A 26,950-nucleotide genomic window follows, 5' to 3' on the forward strand; every position below is an offset into this window, starting at 1 on the left:
AGAAGAAGAGGATGGTAGATGGTGAAAGATTTTTTTATAGGCAAATGTTAGTTGTTAGTAATGTTAGTAAATTAGTCATCCTCAGGGTTCGAATCTTATACCCTTTACCTTTCATTTCACCCAACCCTCATATCTCTAGTTCTTAACACTTGAGCTATCATTCAGAGACGTTGATGGTGAATGATAGAAAGAGGATGGCGGTGGTAACAGGTAAGGTTGATCAAAAATAGGATGATGATAGGTAAAGGGATGAAGATTGTTTTTAAGGGTAGTCCTAATAATATCTTTCAATTGATCGAATAAAATATAAAATATATACAATATAATATATAAGAATTAAAAATAATCAATTTAAAAATACATGACAACAATACCACCCAAATTACAATACAGCAAAACTAATGATTAAAATTAAATATATAAAGATGCTCTTATATAAAGGACATAACGCTCTGGTCTTCACCTCAGTTCTCTCCTTAACGCTCGCTGAGTTCGCGTTCCGTCGTCACACTAGGGTTTCATCTCCGTCGATCGCCTTTCCATCTCACAAGATTGCTACGTTGGTTTGTGTTTTCTTCTTCCGACCACCACAAACCCCCATTTCTTCCTGACGGACCACTCCTCCCTCACCACCATCCACCGTTTCACTGGTAATCATTTTCATCTTTTACGGCAATTTCTCATTGTTATTAGGGTTTCGTTTTTCTCATTTCTTCCTCAATTTATCTCCTCCCTCTGGAGGAGCTCTCTGATTTTCAAGATTTGAATTATTTCCTTTCAAATTAGTCTAGACTTTTTTATTTTGTTCTAGTTCTAGTGTAGTGCCAAGTATGTTCCAGGGATTGATTAACATAGCATGTTGTTGGTGTATGAATATGCTGCTTACTGCTCTTTCCTTCTCTTCAATGAAATTTTATTTTCATGGTAGATTTTCTCAATTTTTTATTTCTTTCAATATTTTTGAGAATGATGATAAGCCATGTGATTCATCTCTTGGATAATGGAAATATTCTTGTGGTGGGATATTTTACCAGTTAAAAAATATTGTGGTTTGATGTTTGATGATAGTGGATATGGTGCATGTGGGTTGTTTTTTACCCGTGAGTGAGTTTGGGAGAGCAATGGTGTCTCAAGCACTGTGATATTATTCATTCAACACCCTTTTTGAAACACTTTCTGTCATCATGTTACGTTTTTTCTTTTTATTTAGTGACTGGAAAGTTTGAGATCTGCTGCATAAAAGAGCCTGAGTTTGTTATTTCAAAAGATAGTTTCAATGTTTTCTCTTCGTGTGGTGCATGTGCATGTAATGTAAAGCTGAGTATCTACTGGAAAAGTTATATTGAGCATAATCTCATATGTTAATATATTAAAACTTAAAAAGATATCATGGAATATGGTACAAAATACAGCTAAAATTTGTGTTTGCAAATCAATATAGTTAGTGATTTCAACATCGTATCAATATAGGTAGTGAATTGGCAGTAAAATGAAGGGCTTGGATGAAGGTGAACGTGAAGAGAAATAGCAGAATACAGCTGATTGTGTCCATCTCTTGAGGTGAGGAGGAAGTTGTGTAGTGTTGCATCCACAAACCAGGATTGTAGTTGTTGTTACTATTTCATGCACATCAGAACATGTCCAGTTGTGTTTAATGTTCACTCTCCAATGAAAATATACTGCTCTTTTATGGTCATCAAAATGCTGTTTTAACTTTTATTAAATTTGAATAAGTGGTAAAAGCAGTTTCCGTTATGCATTACTATTATGTCTTTCTGTTCTCTCTTGGGTTACAGGTTTGCAGAAGCTTACCACATTAAATGTTGAAGGATGCAATACTAGTACTGCATGTTTAGAGTCTGTTTGTGGTTCAAATATATCTTATTTTATCCTTTGAGTTGTCATTTCATTATGTTTTTATTATATTTACACTGCAACTGTGGTTTGCACCCAAAGTATTGTTTGCTTTTTAAACCAGCACCTAATTGTGAAGCTCAGTATGATTTTTATCATTGTAAGGCACTAGTGTCCTCTGATTCTTAAATTAGTCAAAATTTCATGTCTTAATTGTTATTTTTTTGGGCATGCGCTGAGTTATTGTTGTTGATCAATTTGTTTTGGGCACTCTGTGAAATGCTTAACTCTGCTACATCTGTTCTTGTGGCAAAAGACCTTGAGATTGCATTTCCCCTTGTGTTCTCACTTTAGTGTCTGTCTTCTTCCTCAATTTTAATTAGTTGGTTGATTCTTAAACATAGCTCTTTCATCTTGCAGGTTGCTCTTCCTGAGGATACCGCTACCCGAAGATGTTTCTGGCAACAACACATTGAATCTATCGTAGCACGTCAAGAAAAAAAGCTTACAAGGTTAGGAATATATATTAGGTGTTGGTTGAGTTTTACGATAATTTTCACATATTAAGAAATTGCATCTAATGTTAAATAGTAGCCACTTGTAGTGCAGGGAGGCTATCTAGTCCCCACTTGTATTATAAAAAAAATTCAAAATTAAATAGAATCTTACACTAAGCTAATTTTATGGTGCAAACCTTTTTTTTGTAAGGTGTTTGGTGCCTTGGGTAGTTCCTTTACTTGAATTTGTTCAACTCATAAGCTTATACTTTTCTGGATCAGTGGAAATTTTTACTGAAGACACCTTGTTCAGTTTATCATATGGCAAGCATTCTGGGAAATTTATGGCAAGCATCTGTACACCGAAGGTCTGATTCTCTCCTTAATTTCTTGTTAATGAACTGTTTGTAATTATGTGGTTAGTTGTGAAAGTGGCTATTAAACATGTTTCTGGGTTTAATGAGAGTTCCTCCAGATCATTGGGGACTCTACTTGTTTGAATTTCTTCATAATTAGCTAACAACTGATGTGATCAATTTATCGATGGGTTTCATTTTCTTTTTATCTTTTCCTGTTAATTTTTACATGTCTAGCTCCTTATGTATTCATGACCAAGGTGGAGGTTTCCAAATGAAGCTTATTTTAAGCAGGCTTCAATTCTGCACTCAGAAAACAAGGGTTACATTTGATTATGTGAAAGATATCAAGTAGAACCCCATTTTTGTAGGGTTGACAAGTAGCTAGAAGGGGGCCAGGTCAATTAAGTGTTGCCCTTTTATATATTTCATGTACTTAATTTCTTCTAACACAGAAGCAGGGCTACCACAATACATTGTGCCATCATAAATTTTATTGTTTGATTTTATAGGTACAGATTAAAAAAATGTATAATGTACGCATAATATAATATTGGTAAATTGTTAGGAGTGTCAAGTTTAAAATATTTAGCTGTGAATATCTATCTATGGGATATATGATTTTCCCTTTTCCTTTCTTTGGGTCGTGCTGTTCAAATACAGTCAGGTTTAGGGGTGTCAGTTGCAGCAAGAATAATCTCCACATTAAAGCAGGTCACCATGAAGCTAGCAAGTTACTACTAGCTGGAGGAGAATAAAGGCCAGGTGAGACTTGTGATAATCTTCATGTGACATTGCATTAAAGTAGTCTTGAAGATAGATGTTGATAAAGTATAGCCATTATAATACGGACAATCTGCATTAATAAAAAAGCTCACCTACTGGGTTCTGTAAGAGCATCTTTAACCATGATACTCACTAAAGTATTTACATTCTACTTTTTACAACTTTTAATAATGCCACATCATCTACATCTTTTAATTAATTTTTACTCCAACCCAACAACTCTTAAAAGTTTATATAAAAAATTATTTTACTAATTGCAAGTTTTATTTAAACCTTTTACATTAAGCAATAATAAATGCAAACACACTTTTCATGACTAAATTGAGTATCTACATTCACATACTCTCACTAGCCATGTTGGAATTAAAAATTTGCTCCAATGGTAATAGATATTGGTGAGAGTATGTATTTGACATTACATACTCCCATTGGAGATGCTCTAACAATAAGAAAATAGTTGAGTGGGGGCGGGTGACTCACTCTTCTCTCTCCCACATTGCCACCATTATATCACTAAGTATTTCTTAGTGCATATGACATTGAAACTTTCCCTCCTTCCAACTATCATGTAAAGACTGAGAATCTGAGACACAGAAAAAGCATTGTTACAATATTTAGGATAGGGGTACGAATACAAGGGTTTCATTCCAATTTTTCCTAAATAACTGTGCTGTGGGTTTGAGCTAGCTATTAGTTGTGAGGATTCAACATAAGCTTTCAAGATCACATTTGTATTACGATCCAGTTGTAAGGTTGGCTATAGTTCGATAAGGCTGTCTAGGGAGAGCAGGTGGCTGCTGGAATTAGTTATTCTATCTGTGCTTCAGATCAGAAGTTCTATTTTTTACTTTATTGCTTTTCTTCCTAATTGCTCAAATTAGAAATGGAATCCTTTGGTGTATCCTTTAGGCTAGTAATAGAAATAGGATCCTTCTTGATTGTTTTAGTACAACATTTGTATTAGGACTTAGGATACCATTGTACTTTTTCTTTTGTAGTTTGTACTTTAGGAGACAAGTACAACATTTGTATTGATTGTCTTAGAACATTTGTATTAGGATATTTTATTGTACTTTATATTTTGTAGTTTGTACTTTAAGACACAGCCTTGTACTTTGTAGATGTATAGGATATTCATTTGTAATTTTATTTTTATATAGTTGAGAACTTTGGACACTTCACTCTTGGGATACTTGGTTTATCCCTTCTGGTTGTTTTGTTTGTGTGTGAGGATGAGTCGAGAAGAAATATGATTCATTGATTGATTCTTTAGGCTAGAAATATGATCCTTTTGAGGTCCAATATGCTTGCTTTGTTTGCTTAACTTCTTGCTCTTCATTGCCGTTGCATTTGGGAAAATGCTACTCTTGTTGAGAACTTTCCCCACTTCACTTTTGGGATCTTTTGGTACGCTATTTGGTTGTTTAATTTGTTTGTATGAGCGAGTTACTTTAGACATTGAATCCGTTTGAGTGCCAGAGGGTTGATTATTTTTGTACATTTATAATTTGTTGTACTTTTTCTTTTATAGTTTGTAATTTAGAACACAAAGCATTGTACTTTGTAGATCTCTTGTATAGGATATTCATTTGTAATTTACTTGTATCTTGTTGAGAGACATTGGACACTTTATTTTTTGTACCTTTGGCTGATTCGTACTTGGTTATTTTATTTGTTTGTGTGAGTGAGTTACTTTGGACATTGAATCATTTTGAGCGCTATAGGGTTGATTATTTTTGTACATTTAATATTTTTTGGTACTTTTTCTTTTATAGATTGTAAATTAGAACACAAAGCATTGTACTTTGTAAATCTCTTGTATAGGATATTCATTTGTAATTTACTTTTATCTTGTTGAGAGACATTGGACACTTTATTTTTGTACCTTTGGTTGGAGACTTGGTTATTTTATTTGTTTGTGTGGGTGAGTTACTTTGGACATTGAATCATTTTGAGCGCTATAGGGTTGATTATTTTTGTACATTTAATATTTTTTGGTACTTTTTCTTTTATAGTTTGTAATTTAGAACACAAAACATTGTACTTTGTAGATCTCTTTTATAGGATATTCATTTGTAATTAACTTTTATCTTGTTGAGAGACATTGGACACTTTATTTTTTGTACCTTTGGTTGATTCGTACTTGGTTATTTAATTTATTTGTGTGAGTATGTTACTTTGGACATTCAATCCTTTTGAGTGCTACAGGGTTGATTATTTTTGTATATTTAATATTTTGTGTTACTTTTTCTTTTATAGTTTGTAAATTAGAACACAAAGCATTGTACTTTGTAAATCTCTTGTATATGATATTTATTTGTAATTTACTTGAGAGACATTGGATACTTTATTTTTGTAACTTTGTTTGATTCGTACTTGTTATTTTATTTGTTTGTGTGGGTGAGTTACTTTGGACACTGAATCATTTTGAGCGCTATAGGGTTGACTATTTTTGTACATTTAATATTTTGTGGAACTTTTTCTTTTATAGTTTGTAATTTAGAACACAAAGCATTGTGCTTTGTAGATCTCTTGTATAGGATATTCATTTGTAATTTACTTTTTATCTTGTTGAGAGACATTCGACACTTTATTTTTGTACCTTTGGTTGATTTGTACTTGGTTATTTTATTTGTTTGTGTGGGTGAGTTACTTTGGACATTGAATCATTTAGAGCGCTATAGGTTTGATTATTTTTGTACATTTAATATTCTTTTGGTACTTTTTCTTTTATAGTTTGTAGTTTAGAACACAAAACATTGTGCTTTGTAGATCTCTTTTATAGGATATTCATTTGTAATTTACTTTTATCTTATCGAGAGACATTGGACACTTTATTTTTTGTACCTTTGGTTGATTCGTACTTGGTTATTTTATTTGTTTGTGTGAGTGAGTTACTTTGGACATTCAATTCTTTTGAGTGCTACGGGTTGATTATTTTTGTACATTTAATATTGTGTTACTTTTTCTTTTATAGTTTGTAAATTAGAACACACAACATTGTACTTTGTAAATCTCTTGTATATGATATTCATTTGTAATTTACTTTTATCTTATTGAGAAACATTGGACACTTTATTTTTGTAACTTTGTTTGATTCGTACTTGGTTATTTTATTTGTTTGTGTGGGTGAGTTACTTTGGACATTGAATTATTTTGAGCGCGGGTTGATTATTTTTGTACATTTAATATTTTGTGGTACTTTTTCTTTTATAGTTTGTAATTTTGAACACAAAACATTGTGCTTTGTAGATCTCTTGTATAGGATATTCATTTGTAATTTACTTTTATCTTGTTGAGAGACATTGGACACTTTATTTTTTGTACCTTTGGCTGATTCGTACTTGGTTATTTTTTATTTGTTTGTGTGAGCGAGTTACTTTGGACATTGAATCATTTTGAGCGCTATAGGGTTGATTATTTTTGTACATTTAATATTTTTTGGTACTTTTTCTTTTATAGATTGTAAATTAGAACACAAAGCATTGTACTTTGTAAATCTCTTGTATAGGATATTCATTTGTAATTTACTTTTATCTTGTTGAGAGACATTGGACACTTTATTTTTGTACCTTTGGTTGGAGACTTGGTTATTTTATTTGTTTGTGTGGGTGAGTTACTTTGGATATTGAATCATTTTGAGCGCTATAGGGTTGATTATTTTTGTACATTTATGTTGTGATATTTTGTGGTACTTTTTCTTTTATAGTTTGTAATTTAGAACACAAAGCATAGTACTTTGTAGATCTCTTGTATATGATACTCATTTGTAATTTACTTTTATCTTCTAAGAGACATTAGACACTTTACTTTTTGTACCTTTGATTGATTCGTACTTGGTTGTTTTATTTGTTTGTGTGGGTGAGTTTATTTGGACATATCGAGGATATTCATTTGTAATTTATTGTATCTTGTTGAGAACATTGAACACTTTACTATTTGTATCCTTTGATTAACCTCTACTTGGTTGTTTTGTTTATGCGTGGATGAGTTGAGAAGAAATATGTTCCTTTGATGAGCCAACCCTAAATGTGACCCCTTTGAGTGATCTAATATGGTTGCTTTGTTTGCTTTACTTCTTGGTTTTCGCCTAGTTTATCTTCATCATGACCGATGCATACTTGATTTAGTACATTTTCACTTTTCTTTTTATAGTTTGTACTTTAAGGCACAAAGCCTTAAAGTAGGGTAATGTAGATATTTTCTTTATTAGAATATTCTTTTATAATTTTCATTTTATCTCTTGTAAATCTTTGCTTTTGGGTAGGGTAAAGTAGGAGCGGGTTAAAGGGGTAGAAGTACGATTTAGGGGTAGGAAGGGAATAAGGTGTTGAGGTGGGGTAGGTAGATGGGGGTAGGGTAGCTAGTTTAGGGTTTAAGATTAGGATTAGGATTAGGGGTTTATGTTTAGGGTTGGCTAGGTTGGTCTAGGGTTTAGGGTTTAGGATTAGGGTTTAGGATTAGGGTTAAGGTTTAGGATTAGGTTGGTTTAGGGTTTAGGTTTAGGGTTTAGGGTTAGGGTTTAAGTTTAAGGTTTAGTTTAGGGTTTAGGGTATAGGATTAGGTTGGTTTAGGGTTTAGGATTAGGACTAGGTTAGGGTTTAGGATTAGGTTGGTTTAGGATTAGGGTTAGGGTTAAGGTTTAGGATTAGGTTGGTTTAGGGTTAAGTTTAGGTTTAGGGTTCTAGGTTGGTTTAGGGTGCTCAGGTCAGGCGTTCTCAGATCAGTAGTGCTCGAGTCAGTAGTGGCCAGGTCAGGCGTTCTCGGGTCAGTAGTGGTCAGGTCAGGCGTGCTCAGGTCAGCAGTGCTCGAGTCAGTAGTGGTCAGGTCAGGCGTGCTCAGGTCAGGCGTTCTCAGGTCAGTAGTGCTCGAGTCAGTAGTGCCCAGGTCAGGCGTGCTCAGGTCAGGCGTTCTCAGGTCAGTAGTGCTCGAGTCAGTAGTGCCAAGGTCAGGCGTGCTCAAGTCAGTAGTGCTCGAGTCAGTAGTTCCTAGGTCAGGCGTTCTCAGGTCAGTAGTGCTCGAGTCAGTAGTGCCCAGGTCAGGCGTTCTCAGGTTAGTCGTGCTCGAGTCAGGCGTTCTCAGGTTAGTAGCACTCCCACCCCCTCCCCTTCCTCGTCTACCTACTCCCCGACCCCCGACCCCGTCCTACACGTCATACCCATCCTATCTCCTACCCCTGCCGCCCCTTCCTATATCCCCCACCCTTACCCCCCCCGCCCCGCCCGACTCCTATCCCAACCGGCCTTACCTTCTACCCCGCCCTACCCCCTGCCCACCCTACCCCTTCCCTACCTCGTCTACCTACTCCCCAACCCCGACCCTGTCCTACACGTCATACCCATCTCCTACCCCCTGCCCACCCTACCCCTTCCCTTCCTATATCCCCCCCCCCCGCCCGACTCCTATCCCAACCGGCCTTACCTTCTACCCCACGCCCTACCCTTACTCCCACTCGAGTCCCTTCCTCGTCTACCTACTCCCTAACCTCTAACTCCCATCCTAGCCATCTCCTACCCCTCTGCCCACCCTACCCTTCCTATGGACCTTATCTCACTCCCTTCCCCCGCCCGACTCCTATTGACCTACCCATCTTTTGTGTGGGACTACTCCTATCCCAACCAGCCTTTCTACCCCTACGCTCATCTACCCTTACTCCTACTCCTCCCTTAACATGCCTACAACTGACCTTACCTCTTCTTAAACAAATAAGAGTAACCAAATATCTTATTTTTAATAGACTCACACAAACAAGTCCATACTCGCTTGAAAAGAAAAAAAAGATCCCTAAAAGTAAGACAAATGAACTAAAAATTACAAGGCTTTTTGTCTTAAAGTAATATATAAAAGAAAAAGGACACCGGGAAAATCCTACTACACAAACAAATGGAAAATGTGAAAATAAGAAAGACAAATTAGACAAAAAAAAGCCATAGAAAATAACATCAAGTATAATTATTAGCATGTCAAGTGGATATACATCAAGTTTGATCCGGATCAAAATAATAAATAAGATGCGATTCAGAGGATAAATGAGCAATCTGAACAAATAAGTCATATATTCCAGTTTAAATAAGACAAAGCACTCATACAAGACCATCATAAAAATATACTAGGCGAAAAAGCAATCAAAACAAGTACCCCAAGAGATCATTCCAAAGGACCAATGTCTCTTTCTAGTGTCCAATGTCTCTGCTCACCCACACAAACAAATAATAAGATCAACAAAAGGACCCCCAAAAATGTCCAAAGTCTAACAAGAGAGAAAAAGAAAAATTAAAACTTAGACCCTAAGACAATGACATATTACAAGGCTTTGGTCCTAAATACAATCTATAAAAGAAAAGTACATTGGAAAAATCCTAGTACAAATGTAACAACCGATACAAACTTAAAGGTGAAAATAAGATAGAAAAATTAGAGAAAAAAAAACACAAATAAGTGTGGATACACATCAAGTTTGATCCTAGTTTATCCGGATCAAAATAATAAGATAAAGCTATTTAGAGCATATATATGCAATTTTAAATAATAAGATACAAGTGTTTAATGTCTTTATTCACTCACACATACAGACAATAAGGATGAACCAAAGGATGCAAAACTCCAAAGTCTAATATTACAACTCAAAACCTGAGACAAGTGATTTGAAAATTACAAGGCTATATAAGATTTATAAAAGAAAAAGGTCAATGGAAAATCCTAATACAGATGTAGGGAAAAAGGTGAAAATAAGACAAAAAAAAATTAAATAAGTGGATATGGAAAAAGGTGAAAATAAGACAAAAAAAAACTAAATAAGTGGATATACATTCAGTTTGATCCACCATTTAATAAGCCAAAGGCATTATGAGTCATAAAAAACGTCATATACACAAGTTTAAATAATAAGAGAAAGACACTTATAGCATCGACAATCATGAAGATATAACAGTCAAAGCAAGCACTTTTAGAGAATCACTCCAAGGGATCCTATTTCTAGTAGTGTCAAATGTCTCTATTCACGCACACAAACAAACAATAAGTATCAACCAAAGGATCCAAAAAAAAGTATAGTTAGAGAAAAATTACAACTAAAAACTTAAGACAAATATTAAAAGAAAAAGGATACCGGAAAAATCCTAATACAAATATACTAAAACAAGCAATAAGAAAGAAAAATTAGACATAAACGAAAAAGAAAATAAGGGGATATACATCAAGTTTGATCCCTCTTTAGTCAGATCAAAATAATAAGACAATGGTATTCAGAGTCATATATGAGCAACTGTAAAAAAGAGTCATATATGTTTGTTTAAATAACAAGACATAATCACTCAGAAAATCGACCATCATGAAAATATACTAGGCGAGAAACCATTTATAAAGCAATGAAAGCAAGCACCCTAAATGATCACTTCAAAGCATCCTATTTCTAATAGCGTCCAATGTCTCGACTCACCTACTTGCAAACAAGGATCAATCAAAGGATCTCAAAAAAAAAGTCCAAAGTCTAACAAGAGGAAAAGAAATATTAAAACTCAAAACCTAAAAAATAATCTAAAAATTACTTTGGTCAGTAGTGCAATCTATAAATGAAAAAAGGACATTTGAATCCTAATATGTGAAAAAACTGACATCCTAATGGGTGAAAAATCTTATATAAGAAAGAAAAATTAAACAAAAAAAAAGTGGATACACGTAAGCCAAAGACATTAAAAGTCATATATGAGTAACGGTAAAAAAAGCATCGGCCATCATGAAGATATACTAGGCAAGAAAATAGCTATAAAGCAACCAATGCAAGAATGCCGGGAGGATCACTCTAAAGGATCTTATTTATAATAGTGTCAAATGTCTCTAATCACCCACACAAACAAAAGAAACAAACAATAAAGATCAACCAAAAGATCCAAAAAAGAAAGTCCAAAGTCTAACAGAAAAAGAAAAATTACAACTCAAAACCTAAGACAAATGATCTAAAATTACAAGGCTTTGTTCCTAAATACAATCTACAAAATAAAAAGGACACTAGAAAAATTGTAATACAAATGAACTAAAACATGCAGCAATACAAATGGAAAAGGTAAAAATTAGAAAGAAAAAAAGAAGAAAAAAAGTGGATATGTCCATGTTTAGTTAGATCAAACTAATAAGATAAAGGCATTCAAAGTCAGGAACCATAAAAAAAAGAGTCATATATGTAAGTTTAAATAATCAGACAATGTCTCTACTCACCCAGATTTTGAAGATATACTAGGCGAGAAAATAGCTATAAAGCAACCAAAGCAAGAATGCCGAGAAGATCACTCTAAAGGATCTTATTTATAATAGTGTCCAATGTCTCTACTCACCCACACAAACAAAGAAAACAAACAATAAAGATCAACCAAATGATCCAAAAAAGGAAGTCCAAAGTCTAACAAGAGAGAAAAAGATAAATTACAACTCAACCTAAGACAAATGATCTAAAATTACAAGGCTTTGTTCCTAAATACAATCTACAAAAGAAAAAAGACACTGAAAAAATTGTAATACAAATGAACTAAAACAACATGCAGTAATAGTAGTACAAATGGAAAAGGTGAAAATTAGAAAGAAAAAAAGAAGCATATAAGTGGATATACATCAAGTTTGACCCCTGTTTAATTAGATCAAACTAATAAGACAGAGGCATTCAAAGTCATATATGTGAGGAACCATAAAAAAGAGTCATATATAAAAGTTTAAATAATCAGACAATGTCTCTACTCACCCAGAGATTTTGAAGATATATTAGGCGAGAAAATAGCTATAAAGCAACCAAAGCAAGAATGTCGGGAGGATCATATTATAATAGTGTTCAATGTCTCAACTCACCCATACAAACAAAGAAAACAAACAATAAAGATCAACCAAAGGATCCAAAAAAGAAAGTCCGAAGTCTAACAAGAGAGAAAAAGAAAAATTACTACTCAAAACCTAATACAATCTATAAAAGAAAAAGGACACTGGAAAAATTGTAATACAAATGAACTAAAACATGCAGCAATACAAATGGAAAAAGTGAAAATAAGAACGAAAAATTAGAAAGAAAAAAAAGCAAATAAGTGGATATACATCAAGTTTGACCCCTGCTTAGTCAGATCAAACTAATAAGACAAAGGCATTCAAAGTCCTATATGTGAGGAACCATAAAAAAAGAGTCATATATGTAAGTTTAAATAATCAGACAAAAGCACCCACATAAGTGATATATATGAGCAATATTAAATACCTACAAACCCACTACCAAATTGAAAGCCCTTAGTTGCAGGTGTGACATAACAGCTTTAGCCAGCTCAGCTTCAAGTTTGTCAAACAGGAGAACCAAAACCCTTCGAAATAACAATGACAATGTCATTTCTGTTCTAGGAGAAAACAAAATGAAAAACACATAAAATTACTTGGTTGCAAAACTATTCTAAGGGTGAGAAGCGCCTGGTAAGATATCAAGCATGCAAGCAGACATATACAAGGGTTGCAAAACAACAAGCCGGTTTCAAAGTAAAGTGTTGCTTTCTTCCCTTTTTTTCATGTTAATTATTATAATATCAAGGCTTAATCTAGTTTTTGGTCCCTAACCTTTGTCATAAATATGGCTTTAGTCCCTCGTCGGAGTAAAGGTGGGGGTTGGTCCCCAGTTTTTGGCAAAATGATTGGTTTTGGTCCTTCCGGCCGGCTGGGTCAACGCCGGAGCTCCGGCAATCCCATGTGGCATTGCCACATCATTTAATGAGTCCACTTGGATTTTTTCTCTTTTTCATTTAAAAAAATTAAAACTCTAATTATTAAATTAGTTTACAACATCATGTTCATTCATTGCATCTTCTTCATCATCATTACTGTATTAACATCATCTTCAACCCATCATCATAAAAAAAAAAAAACCAACCAGATGCATATTCAAATATCCAAAGTGATTAAGACACCAAAAATTTGGAAATAAAAAACATAAAAATAAGAATATTATGGCGCATCAATGAAAATCAAAGCTTTCATGAACAAATTAAAGCTATAAACTTTGAGAGCATCAAAGTATGCAAGAACGATTACAAAGGAACACATAATAAGTTTCTTCAAAAAACCTAGTGTACAGAGTTTGAAAGTTGGGGTTCTGAAATGGAAATAAGGAGAGAGACCCGGAAGAACTAGTATATCAGTTCAGCAGCATAAAGTAAGGATAAACCGATTATGGCGTGTAAAATGAAACGAGATTGGTTGATTGCACGGGAGAAAAAGCCAACCCAGACCTGTAAAGAAAAAACCCATAACTGGTCTACAACCCAGATTGGTTGATTGCAGTGGAGAAAACTCATATTCTACGGCGTTATGCTCAACCCCACATACAACCGAAACCCCAACCCTCCTTTCCCCATCCCTACCCTCAGCCTTAACCTCAATCCCAACCCCAAACTAGCACCAGAAAATGGAGAAGAAAGAAATAAACAACACATGTTCTAATTTGAGTGCAGATCTAAAAAACTAAGTTTGGATCTGAAAATCTGGGTGCGGGTCTAAGTTCATGGAAGAAGAAGAAGAAGGAAAAGAGGGTTTGGCACGATCTGAGCTCGCCAGGGAAGCGTGGACGAAGAGGCCGGCGACGCAGGAGAGGTGGCTACGGTTTCAGAGAAAATAAGAAGAAGAAGAAGGAGAGAAACAGTAACAGAAGCAGATAGAGAGAGCGTGAAAAAGAAAGAAAGAAAGGGAAGATGGGGTTGGGGGTGGTTGTGTGAAGAATCGGTGATAAAGGAGGAGAAGAAGATGAGGAAGGATGATGATGTTGATGATGATGAAGAAATCTGGGTGAGAGTTTTAATTAATTAAAAAGAAGGTTAATTAGTGAGAGTTAATTAATATTTTAATTTTTATGTGTTTTAATTATATTTTAATTTAATGAAAAAAGAAAAAAAAATTCAGCTGAGCTCATTAATTGACGTGGCAAGGGTCACGTCAGCCGGCGGAGCTCCGGCGTTGACCCAACCAATCGGAAGGACCAAAACCAACTATTTTGCCAAAAACTGGGGACCTAGCCCCACCTTTGCTCCGGCGAGGGACTAAAGCCATATTTATAACAAAGGATGAGGACCAAAAACTGGATTAAGCCTAATATCAAATAACAGGGTCAGAAGTCCTCAGAGCAATCAAATATTGATGGGCTACAAATTTAATTCTTCTAAAAGGGAAGCTCTGAAGCTTGAATGGATAACTAACGAGCACAACTTGTCTGAGTTTAGTTAAGGTGAAAATTTTATTATTTTTGTATAGTCTCCACTATTCTCTACATCATATGTATTCACTAGATCAATTTTAGGATGATAAACTAAATGTCTGAATAGGACAACATGATGGCATCTGTTTAATAAATTATAAATCAAATAGGAAGAATTTGAATTCATTCAAATAGAATTGACAAGTTTATTCATGCACTAAATATACATCTATATGTATGAAAATTCAGATTTGTACCCAAATGCCCGGGCAAGAAGGTTGGGATGGTAAAAATATTCATCCCTTATTTTCTTAGTGATTTGAACGTCATTTCCTTAATAATATTCACTAGTCATGTAAAAAATGCGTGAAGTTTCTGTTCAAGATTGTATAGACATTTCTTATTTGGTGAGAATCAGTTTTTTCTTTTTGGCAGAAATCAGTTTATCATTGATATTCTAGAGGGAACGGACTAAAATAAGTGGAAAAGTAAAGTTATATATTGAGTTTAAATTAAACAAGGACAAGGACAAATTTCATATTATTTATGAATTCCAAACTATTTTCCAACAAAATGTTAAGTTGCAATCATGATTTGCAAAATGCATTACAAGAATTGCAGTTCATGTAAGTTGTCAATGCACTTGATACATTAAGTAAAATCCTAATATCCACAAAAAATATCAAAAATTTAAACAGATAGTCATCACCATGTTCAGAATACATGTAATCTACTTCAAACAGTTACACAAAAAACACCACTGACCATATATAAATATGAAAAAAGTAACCTTTAATACCTGATCAAGGGTCAGTTTGCCATGATCAATTAGTTCGTCAGGAAGAACTACTACCTTGTGAACTTGAGAGACATAGGCAGGAATCTGGAAAGTAAATTGGCAAATATTTCTTAAGGAATTGACAAATTAAAACTTGTGAAACGCAGATGTATTAAGTAAATCAAAATGCATTGGTGATTAAAAAAATTGTAGAAAAAAATGGGAACGGAAGAAAGAAGAGTCATCTATCAAAATTAGGCTCTAACAAGTACAGTATGGATTAATGTAGCTGATCCCACCAAGTGGTAAAAGGAATTTGTTCGTGTTATTAATATAGTAAAATTAGGCTCTGACAAGTACATGCGCACTCTATGAACATTACATAAGATCAGTATGGATAGGATGCCAAATCCAGTGATTGCTGCAATTTATGGTCCTAGGAAGTCAAGTTCTTAGTGTAGTGTTTCTTTTAAATCACTGCTTCCTTTCAGTTTGGGTGGAAGTAATCATATTGTGTAGAGGAATTTTGGTGAGGAATGTTCCTTTCTTAGAGGCTTTTCGTCACCTTTATCAACCGTCTTTTGCGCATAATACAAATAAATTTTTTATTCTATTCCTGGTCGAGATTTTACTTGGAACTTGAGTGATAGAAAAGCTAGTGAAAACATAAAAGGAAAGGAGAAAAAGAATTTACGAAATTTGTCCTTTTTGCATTATTAGTTTGATATATTTTCATCTTCTATAATCATACAATGGAACCAAAAAACTAAAAACTAAATATGTGAATGCGTAAAGCCTATCTTATCTGTTCCTCCCACACACGTGGGTCACTCACCTTTCAGCTTATTCAGAGTTACCCTTCCTAACCAACAGTTGAAATATAAATATGAATGTTAAAAGAGTGTGTTTATAGCACTCCTCTTACGTAATGATAATATATCCTTCTTTCCATGTTAAAACAAAAACGCCAATGAAGAAATACCACAAAAGAATTATAGCCTAAACATATGAGACGAGTAGCATGCCTCAGTTCTGGAAAGTTCTTAAGGATTTTCTTAGCAACAGCACCAGAAGCAACCCTTCCAATAGTTTCTCTTGCAGAAGATCTACCACCACCCATAAACATTAAAGTTCAGATGCAGAGCTTAGTGCTTATCACTTCTAATGAGAATGCCTAACTCGTTACATTATAAAAGTAAGTACCTGAACTGATCTGACAAGTGACACGATACTTCATGCCCTATGTAGCATCTCAATGGGAAGGTCTATAAACTTCAGACATCTCACTATAATCATGAAAATATTTCCAAAAGTAGGCCAAACAATTGCAAGAATGCAAAAAGAAATGCTACCAGCACACTCTTTTGAACACGCTCCGGCACACACTTCTTGCGGTTGGTTAATTTTTGCAAAAGTTAGCACCATTTTTAATAAAAGAGAAAATAGACCAATCACAAGGAGTGTGAGAGTGTGTAGGTAGCACTCCTCGAATGCAAATTATGTAGATGTGGTATGTTCAACAACTACAAATCACACGATTCATTCATTTTGTATCACAATTCACAACGTAATATTTCCATAAGCGTAAGATTTCCAGTCATGTGAACACATTCCTTATTCCACATTCCTTGTTCATGCCAAAATATGCTGATGCCAAAACCAAAACAATCTGTAAAATGTGAGCAAAAGGAATATGATGACACCCCACAAATCAATACCAACTGCAGCCTCACAACCAGCACTAGGGCACTAGCATGCAATTACAAGGGTTTGGGGCCCAGTTTCAGTTAGTAGTATGAATGAAGTTAACGATCTCAGGTTCAACTGTAATCTAACAACAGTTGGGCTCCAGACTCGGAGAACCAGACCTAAAAAATAAGTTCCTATCTTGGCTAACTCCTGAGAAGATTTCCTCAACACAATTTCCCCTAATAGCATACCAGATAGAAGGCTTGCAAAGAAAGAAACAAGTAATTAAAACATAAAGTTGATGAAAGCAGCTTTCTGAGATTTTACTCTACAACCAGACTATACTGTGCATGTATATGCATGTCTGTATGTACGCAGGGATAAATTGATACCTTCTTTACAAGTTGTTTCCTCAGATTAGAGCGCTTATTTATTTCATCCATAAATAGGGCCAGTGCTTCAGGAGGCAATATCTCACTCAAATCAATTTCAGAAAGCTGAAAAAATTAGAAAACATCTGTAACAAATCATAAGAAAATATCTTAGAACTGAATAACTGTCTTTTGAAAGGCACCTAAAATGTTGTGGTTAATGGAAAATGACTCAGGAATCGATAACGCCTCCTCATAGCCTCAGACTGTGTAACTGTCTCCAATTGCAGAATCCTTCCACTTATTCTGCAATCAGTAGACTCTGGTTAAAAGTCATATCATACTCACTAATCCTCCCACCAATAAAACATGTTTGTTAAAAACATCAACCATAAGAACACATTAATATACTACATGTTGTCAACTAATATTCTCAACCTAAATATTGAAATAGACAGACAATTGCCACCATATCTACTAGTACCACCATAGAGCAAGCCGATGGCATTTTTTATGAAAAATATACAAAGTCATACTACCTTACTGAAAGTTTTCCCTGTGACAGAGCCCAAGGGCAATTGGTTCAAGTAGCGAACTCAACTAGCAGGTTAAGGCTTTGTGGTTACTGTGGTTGTAACTTCTCAAGGAAAATTATTTACATTGGTCCAACCAAAGAAAGGATTTCTGATAAGCAGAAATTACAAACCAAGCTTCACTTGAATTCAATACCATCAATTTCAGTCTGTTGAGATATGTAGATAAAATAAATAGGGAATAAATATATTTAGTATATTTTATCTTTTATTAGGATAGATCTTTTCCTTATTTAGCTATCCCTAAACTCTTGTATATATATATGTACTCAGCTTCATGGAATAATCAATCAGAATATTTCATTCAAGTTGGTACCAGAGCTTTCTGATTCAAGTCTCCCTCTGGTTTACTAGTTTAGTTTAGGGTTTCAGCCATCGTAGGCTAACCCTTATTTTTACCAGTTAGAATTCCGGAAGCAACCACCGGCCGCCACCACTGCTGTTGGCTGCTGCTACCATAGTCCGCTGCTGCCACCACTGTGTCGTGATCAGCCGCCACCGCCAGCCGCTGCCGTCGCTGCCGGTCGCCGCTGACAATTTTTCTGGGTTTGCTTGTTTTTATTCCAGGATTCCTCTTCTGTGGTTCGTTTCTGTGTTTGAGGTCTCTTGTTTCTGTTTTTTGGCCTGTTCCAGTCAGTGAGCCTTTCGTTTGAAGTGTGTTTGGATTTGTTTGGTTGCGGTTGTTTTCCCTGTCTCTGTTTGTTCTTTTTCTTCATGGAGGATTTGCTGAAGGATAAGTCTCCCAAGGGTGAGAAGAAGAGTCTCATCTCATTTGCTTTTTCTGGGACTCCTGTTATCACTTCTGAGAAGTTGAATGAGGCAAATTATCTAGATTGGTCCAATGCTGTTGAGATCTGGTTTTTGGGTCAAGGTTTGTCCGAGCACCTTACTAAAAAGTGTGCTGATATTGATGCTTCTGAGAAGAAGGAATGGGAGAAGGCTGATTATCAACTTGTTTCTTTATTATACCAGGCAATTGAACCTAGACTGATTGTTCACTTTCGTCCCTACAAAACATGTTATGATGTGTGGAAAAAGGCACAGGACATCTATGCTAATGATATTCAGCGGTTGTATGATTCAGTACGTAATTTGGCAAATCTCCAGATGACTGATCTTAATTTGCCGTCTTACCTGAATAAGGCACAATCTACCATTGTGGAGCTGAAGTCAATGCTGGTTAATGACGATTTGAAGAAGGTGCTGGAGAAACTTGACAATATGTTCATGGTGTTTGTTTTGCATGGTCTCCATAAGGATCTGGAATCTGTTCGAAACCAGACCCTTACTAATCCCAATATTCCTACAGCGGAGGAGCTTATTAATCGTTTACTTCGTGTTCCTTCATCTGCCACTTCAGCTAGACTTGAATCTCATACAGCCTCTGATTCCTCTGCTCTCATATCAAATTCTTTTGAGTCAGGGGGTCGAGGTCGTGGTCGTAAAGGTGGTGGACGTGGAAGAGGAGGTAGAGGAAATCTCCATTGTTCTTACTGTAAGAGGGATGGACACACACAGGATCGTTGTTACTCTCTAGTTGGGTTTCCAGACAAAACTGCTAATGTCGCACAGTCTATGGAGTCCAAGGTTGAATCTGATGGTGCAAAGAACCACTCATTCTCAGCTGATGAGTACAAGGAATATCTCCAGCTGAAGGGCGCTCAACGATCATCTTCGTCAGCAACTGTTGCTCAAACCGGTAATTCTACAGTTTGTTACTCTCATTCTACACCTGTTGGATCCTGGGTTTTGGATTCCGGTGCCTCAGATCATCTCACTGGTAATCCTTCCTTTTTCTCTAACTTATCTTCACCCAAAACTACACACCATGTTACCCTTGCAAATGGCTCGAAAGTACAAGCCACCGGTGTTGGGCAGACATCTCCTCTTCCTACACTACCTTTGAGTTCTGTTCTATTAGTTCCGGGATGTGCTTTTAATCTTATTTCTATCAGTAAATTAACCAAATCATTAGGTTGTGCCATAACTTTTACCTCTGATTCCTTCTTTATACAGGACCGGAGTACGGGACGGATGATTGGAGCAGGATCTGAATCACATGGTCTCTATTATCTACAACAACCATCTTCTGCAATTTGTGCGGCTGCTGCTGAGTCTCCGAGTTTACTTCATCGTCGTCTGGGACATCCGAGTTTGGACAAATTAAAGAACATGGTGCCTTACTTGTCGCAGTTAGAGTCTTTGGAATGCGAGTCATGTCAGCTTGGGAAGCATGTTAGGTCGTCTTTTCCTAGTAGTGTCAATAAAAGGGCCCTACATCCATTTGATGTCATTCATTCTGATGTTTGGGGTCCAAGTCGTGTTTCTTCTATCTTAGGATATAGGTATTATGTCAGTTTTATTGATGATTTCTCCAGGTGTACTTGGATATTTTTAATGAAAGATAGATCTGAGTTGTTTAGTATCTTTCAAAATTTTTGTCCTGAAATTGAAACTCAATTTGATAAGAAAATTCGTGTTCTGCGAAGTGATAATGCTAAAGAGTATTTTTCTGATTCCTTTAACTCTTTTATGAAGTCTCATGGCATTATACATCAGTCTAGTTGTCCACATACACCCCAACAAAATGGGGTAGCTGAGAGAAAACATAGACATATTGTGGATACGGCTCGTACTTTATTGATCAATGCTAATGCACCTTTAAAGTTTTGGGGTGAAGCTGTTTTGACTGCAGGATATTTGATAAATCGGATGCCATCATCTGTTTTGGGTAATCAGATTCCTCATTCCATGTTGTATCCTAGGGAATCTTCATTTTGTGTTCTGCCTCGTGTCTTTGGTTGTACTTGCTTTGTTCATGATCTTTCACCAGGTCGTGATAAGATGTCTGCTCGGGCTGTCAAATGTGTCTTTTTAGGTTACTCTCGTGTTCAAAAAGGGTATAAGTGTTACTCTCCATCCACACATAAGTTCTACACTTCTGCAGATGTCACGTTCTTTGAAGATACACCTTACTTTGTTACAACTGGTCAACAATCTGATCTAGATATCTTTCCTGTGGTTTTACCTGTTCCTCAAGTGTCTATGTCACCATCTTCGGTCGTTACTCCTCAAGCAGACACTTCCACTCCATCAGCGCCAGCTCCTGATATGTCTCGTTATCGCATTACTTATGAGCGTCGCCCACGACGTACTGTAACGGATGAGCCCCACGACTCAGTTTCTGCAGGAAATGAGACATGTGATTTGGTTCCTCATCCAGCCTCCTCTCCTGCTTCGGATCCTGTTGACTTGCCCATTGCCCTTCGGAAAGGTAGTCGTTCTACTCGTAATCCCCATCCTATTTATAATTTTCTCTCATATCATCTCTTGTCCCCTGCATACTACGCTTTTGTTTCTACCATATCTTCCATTATTGTACCTAAGACTATACAGGAGGCCCTATCTCACAAAGGTTGGCGTCAAGCGATGATTGACGAGATGACAGCTTTAGAGTCTAATAATACATGGGAGCTTGTTCCTCTTCCTGCAGGGAAATCTATTGTTGGGTGTCGTTGGGTCTTTAATGTTAAAGTAGGCCCTGATGGACATATTGATCGATTGAAGGCTCGTCTTGTTGCCAAAGGGTACACTCAGGTTTATGGCTTGGATTATAGTGATACTTTTTCACCAGTTGCAAAGATGGCATCTGTCCGTTTATTTTTGGCCATGGCTGCTATGCGACATTGGCCCTTGTTTCAGCTGGATATTAAAAATGCTTTCTTACATGGTGATTTGGAAGAAGAGATCTATATGGAGCAACCACCGGGGTTTATTGCTCAGGGGGAGTCAGGACTAGTTTGTAAATTGCAAAAGTCTCTGTATGGTCTGAAACAATCACCCCGAGCTTGGTTTGGCCGTTTCAGCAATGTTATTCAGCAGTTTGGGTTAGTTCGTTGTGAAGCGGATCACTCAGTCTTCTTTAGGTGTTCATCCTCAAAGACGTTCATTTATCTTGTTGTCTATGTGGATGATATTGTAATCACCGGTGATGACCAAGAGGGCATACAAGCTCTTAAGCAGCACCTGTTTCAGCATTTTCAGACTAAGGATCTTGGATCTTTGCATTACTTTCTTGGGATTGAGGTAGCTCAGTCAAAGTCTGGCATTGCTATTTGTCAAAGAAAGTATGCGCTTGATATTTTGGAAGAAACAGGCCTTCTTAACTGCAAGCCTGCGGATACTCCTATGGACCCTAATGTGAAGCTTCTGCCTAACCAGGGGAGCCTTATTCTGATCCAGGAAGATATAGGAGGTTAGTAGGAAAGTTGAATTATCTCACAATGACCAGGCCTGATATATCATTCTCTGTTAGTGTTGTCAGTCAGTTTTTAAACTCTCCTTGTAAGAGTCATTGGCAGGCTGTTATTCGGATACTTCAATACATAAAAGGGTCGCCTGGAAAAGGTCTTGTTTATACTGATAGAGGTCATACTAGTATTACTGGATATTCAGATGCGGATTGGGCAGGTGATGCAGGTGATAGGAGATCCACCTCTGGTTATTGTGTTTTTATTGGTGGAAATCTCATCTCTTGGAAGAGTAAGAAACAAAGTGTTGTTGCTAGATCAAGCACCGAAGCTGAGTATCGTGCTATGGCTCATACTACGTGTGAGCTCTTGTGGTTGAAGCACTTACTTCAGGAGTTGAAGTTTTGTGCGATTACTCCTATGAACTTAGTATGTGACAATCAGTCAGCTTTACATCTTTCTTCTAATCCGGTTTTTCATGAACGAACAAAACATATAGAAGTTGATTGTCATTTTATTAGGGAGAAGATTCTTTGTGGTACTATCAAGACTTCTTCTGTTTGCTCTCAAGATCAGCTGGCTGATATTTTTACCAAGTCTTTACGAGGTCCCCGGATAAAATATATATGTGACAAACTGGATGCATACGATTTATATGCTCCAACTTGAGGGGGAGTGTTGAGATATGTAGATAAAATAAATAGGGAATAAATATATTTAGTATATTTTATCTTTTATTAGGATAGATCTTTTCCTTATTTAGCTATCCCTAAACTCTTGTATATATATATGTACTCAGCTTCATGGAATAATCAATCAGAATATTTCATTCAAGTCAGTCCATAGCTGAGGTTTAATTCCACTTTGAAATCAATGATATAGTTCAGATATTGGTAGCATTAATAGCATATATGGTGAAATCTTACTAGCTCGTATGTAACATACATCCTCTTTTAGTCTTTTGTACCAGCTAGCCAAAGTTTGTATTGACATAATATTTATGGAATTAGAAGTCCATGTTTCCCAGTGCATATGTGTTTATAAACCAAATTTGAGACTTCACAACTCAATTCAAGGCCCATAAATGAAGAAGTTCCGTATATTATGCCAATATCAATTAACCTCAAGCACACAGACCAACACATTTTTCCATTTCCTTTCTAAGCAAATAGGAGAAATATAATTTGATTTTCTCCAAACCTGTGAGGAAGCGTATCATAGCTCCCATAATGGTGAAGTAGACACTTCATGTTCAGAGGATGAAGAATCAGATGCTGACCATCAGCAGCCTGAAATCCACATGGTACAAACCAAATGTCATTATTAAATGGGAAATAAACAGAAAGCTTTAAGCACACAACATTCAGGGATTGTTCAATTAAACTAAAAGCAGCATTTCCGCATAGCAACTATGAGGGACTTAGCTAAAAGGCTTGTGTTGTTATACATGAATAGACATGGATAGTTAAAATTCAAAGCCAATATATTACTAGTAAGGACAACCAAGCCAGGCTTATATCAGCATCCACTCATAGAACCAGCACGGCATGTAAACCTGACAACCTTAAAAAGCATAATTTATCTTTAGAATGGCATGAAAAATATCAAAACCACTGATAAAAAACTAGTTCAGTTTTCAATTTGTGATTGAAAAGTTTTCAAGAGTGTACACATTTACCATATACAACTCATTTAAATGAATAGATAAAGCTAATTAGTGACTGCTTCTAGGATCCCAGACTTCTTGTTCCTTCTCAACAAGTCATGATAACCCATTATAATTTATAATTACATCAACCCCCAAACCTCAATCCATCGCTGAATTGTTTCAGAATTTGGAATCACAATAGCAGATCTTCTGTCTTCTCCAAATTCAACATTTAGATCTTTATTTATTGCTGCCAATAATATATATGCTGCGGCCCATTTTATTCAGCGGATTATTTTATTTTTCCTTGAGTTTTTTAGGAGTAGTGAGGTGAATGAAGTGGAAACGGATGGAAAGGGAACAGCACCCCTTATTTAAAAGGGGGGAACTACTCCCCCTCAAACTCTCACTTTGTGTTCCCCTCCAAATCGGGAAATAATGAGGGGTGGTTATTTTCTTTTTAATTTTTTTCCCATCTATTAAACCTTATATTGAGAATACTTGAAAAACATTCACAAAGGTCATATTGAAATCATACTATCTCTCTCATTTTATTAATAATCCAGACACAGTTGCACAACACATCTCCACCCCTCTCCTTTCTATTTCATGTCACACCTTTCAATTCCATCCCATTTTCTCTAAAGCTTTCAAGCATACAGTGTCAAATTGTAATACAATTAAATCCTTCACCTATCTTTGAAAACCCTCATACTCCTAATTTATTACCCTCAGCCAAGCCCACCACAGAAAACAAATGCATTTGAACATGTCTTGCCTATGATTACATGATGCCAAACTTCTCCACAGTCTATAATATGAATAATCAGTTTACAATTCATATGATGATGAAATAGTTCTATGATCCTATTAGGAAAATATGAAACAAGAAACATCAATGCCATTTGGATCCCTTTGAAATAGTTACCGGTGCGTTTTTCCACCGTTGGTCACGCGACTCGCGCCTTCTTCCACCGTTGCCGTGTGCGGACCAAACATTTGAACGCGGAATGGAGATCACGGGCCTTTGGTTTCTCCGATGAACGAATCTTGGGCAGAAGAGCATGAGTGCGATAGAAATTCGGAACGCACAAGATTTTCTGCGACTGAACCAGACAGAGAAGGTTGATGTGAGATCGAGAAGGAGTATGTATCGGAAACCAAATAAAGATTAGGGCAAAACGAGAAGTGAATCTTACCAAACCAAAGAAATGGTTCTAGCTCCGGGCTCTCTCTTCTCTTTGCAAGACGACGGACGGACGCCGGAGAGAGGGGCAGTATGCCGGATGACGAAGATGAATGCGGTGGTGAATTGCTCCTCTACGGTGGCGAGCCGAGATCGTTTCGGAGAGAAAACACAGGGTGACAGAGAGAGGAGACTAGTTACTTCAAACTTCATAAATTGCTTGTGAAATGAAATTGATTTATAGGAGTTTGCGATCAAACACTTCAACGGTAACAAATTGAATTCCCAGCTGCAGATAAATTAAATTAAATACACACTTGTAATTCTCTGACTCACAAGTTTGTAAAAGTACATGGTTTTGATAGCTTTCGTACACATCCTTCTTATTTTCTAATAAGGGCTAAATTTACTTAATTTATATATCATTTGTGTGCATTTATCTAGTTTAGAAATGTGAAATAACTTTTAAATTAACCTCCAATTGTAAAGATTTAGTTAGAGGTTTTATGTAGAGATCAAGTGCTTACTCTCGCATTTTCTCCCACTCCAGTCGTTGCTTTTCTTTCTGTTACTTCGAAAGTAGATGCTTCAGCTTTAGCCACTCGAATTTTCGATATTTCCTCCGAATGTGATTTCTATGTTATGTATGGCCGTGCTCGAGAGTCAAAAATTCGTTAATTTCAAGAGTTGTTTTCAATTATTCGAGAGTGTGTTGGGGAGGCTAGGGAAAGACGGATTGGATCGAGAGGCGATGTGTACTCTACTCATTACGCATGAGTGGTTTTTTTGCAGAGTTGATAGTTTTTTGGGAATAATTACCAGCGTGCCACTCGTGGTAGTCTAAATCTTCCCTTGGAATAGTTATCTTAGGCACCAATTCCCTAGGAAAAAATAAGATTCAATTGTGTTAATGCTAAAAACTCAAATACCCGGTTGATGTCGGTATGAAGATTTGTTTGAAGTTGTGAATCATGAGAAAATATCATAGATTGAAGAATTGGTGCCTTGAAGTTTGCTTGAAACAGGGCAATTACAGAAGGAAAGATTGCTTACATGCTCAAATATTGCTTCAAGCAATCATTTTATAGTAAAAATGTTCTTTTTCTATGGAAGAGTGAATCTTAAGGAAAGAGATATGTGTAGTATCTCTTGGATATTTGAATTAAGGGAGAGTATTATGGAAAGAGATAGGTGTAGTATCTCTTGGTATTCGAATTAAGGGGGAGTATTGTGGATATTAATTCAAATATCTAATCTAGCTAATAGATAGTGATATAATGCTATTAGATAGAGGCTAGAATAAAAGATAATAATTGATTTGGTTATTATGATAAGAAGTTATCTTTTAGTAGGTTAGGTCTTTTATATAAGACATGTATTATTTTTCGATGAAGCAAAAAAAATAAGACATGTATTGCTTTCAATTTTTAAGTCAATAATATATTTCTCTCAATCTCTCTCTACCCTCTTACGTTATTTTTTCTATTTTCTCCAACAATTGGTTAGCGAAGAAGGGTGTGCATTCTTTGCCTTCTAGTGTTAGAATTTTAGATATGCCAACTATTGAGTTTGGAGACTCTTCTGATGAATGACTCCTTAGAGGTTCCTTAGTTATCTTAATTGTTTTCTTAAGCACCAAAAATAAAATTCAATTTTCATGCACCAAATCACACGTCTTAAAAGACCAAATTCTATAAGAATTTACATTCTTTTGAATTTAAATTAAAACCAAGACA

The 26,950-nt window shown here is 35.9% G+C and overlaps 1 protein-coding gene and 1 long non-coding RNA gene across 8 annotated transcripts; one reads left to right on the plus strand and one right to left on the minus strand.

Moving 5' to 3' along the window:
- The first annotated feature begins 437 nt into the window (after nt 1-437).
- LOC130729781 (uncharacterized) lies at nt 438-5,353 on the plus strand. The gene is made up of 5 exons (XR_009016121.1): nt 438-650; nt 1,471-1,560; nt 2,275-2,366; nt 2,634-2,719; nt 3,371-5,353. It is a non-coding gene; the product is annotated as an uncharacterized LOC130729781 (long non-coding RNA).
- Nucleotides 5,354-9,532: 4,179 nt separating this feature from the next.
- LOC130729782 (uncharacterized) lies at nt 9,533-25,532 on the minus strand. Of its 7 annotated transcripts, none has more exons than XR_009016124.1 (8): nt 25,228-25,532; nt 24,957-25,134; nt 23,581-23,669; nt 17,741-17,843; nt 17,559-17,663; nt 16,681-16,763; nt 15,499-15,582; nt 9,533-12,853 (listed from the first exon to the last, which is right to left on the minus strand). XR_009016124.1 is itself a non-coding variant. In XM_057581618.1 (5 exons), exons 1-4 carry the CDS (start codon nt 25,425-25,427, stop codon nt 17,741-17,743), a joined length of 570 nt encoding a protein of 189 aa, XP_057437601.1. In that variant the 5' UTR covers nt 25,428-25,522; the 3' UTR covers nt 17,558-17,663. The 7 variants fall into 7 exon arrangements, 1 of the variants encoding a protein (XP_057437601.1); XR_009016123.1 differs by having other exon boundaries at nt 9,533-12,825; nt 25,228-25,530; XR_009016125.1 differs by lacking the exon at nt 16,681-16,763 and having other exon boundaries at nt 25,228-25,528.
- Nucleotides 25,533-26,950: the final 1,418 nt, after the last annotated feature.

This window comes from Lotus japonicus, chromosome 1, assembly GCF_012489685.1.
Source record: "Lotus japonicus ecotype B-129 chromosome 1, LjGifu_v1.2".
Lineage (NCBI taxonomy): Eukaryota > Viridiplantae > Streptophyta > Magnoliopsida > Fabales > Fabaceae > Lotus > Lotus japonicus.

Coding starts and splice junctions, on each gene's coding strand:
- LOC130729782 (XM_057581618.1), bottom strand. CDS start 25,427: ATGAAGTTTGAAGTAACTAGTCTCCTCTCTCTGTCACCCTGTGTTTTC. Junction 23,670..24,956: donor AACGGTGGAAAAACGCACCG/GTAACTATTTCA, acceptor TGTGGATTTCAG/GCTGCTGATGGTCAGCATCT. Junction 17,844..23,580: donor TATGATACGCTTCCTCACAG/GTTTGGAGAAAA, acceptor TACTGATTGCAG/AATAAGTGGAAGGATTCTGC.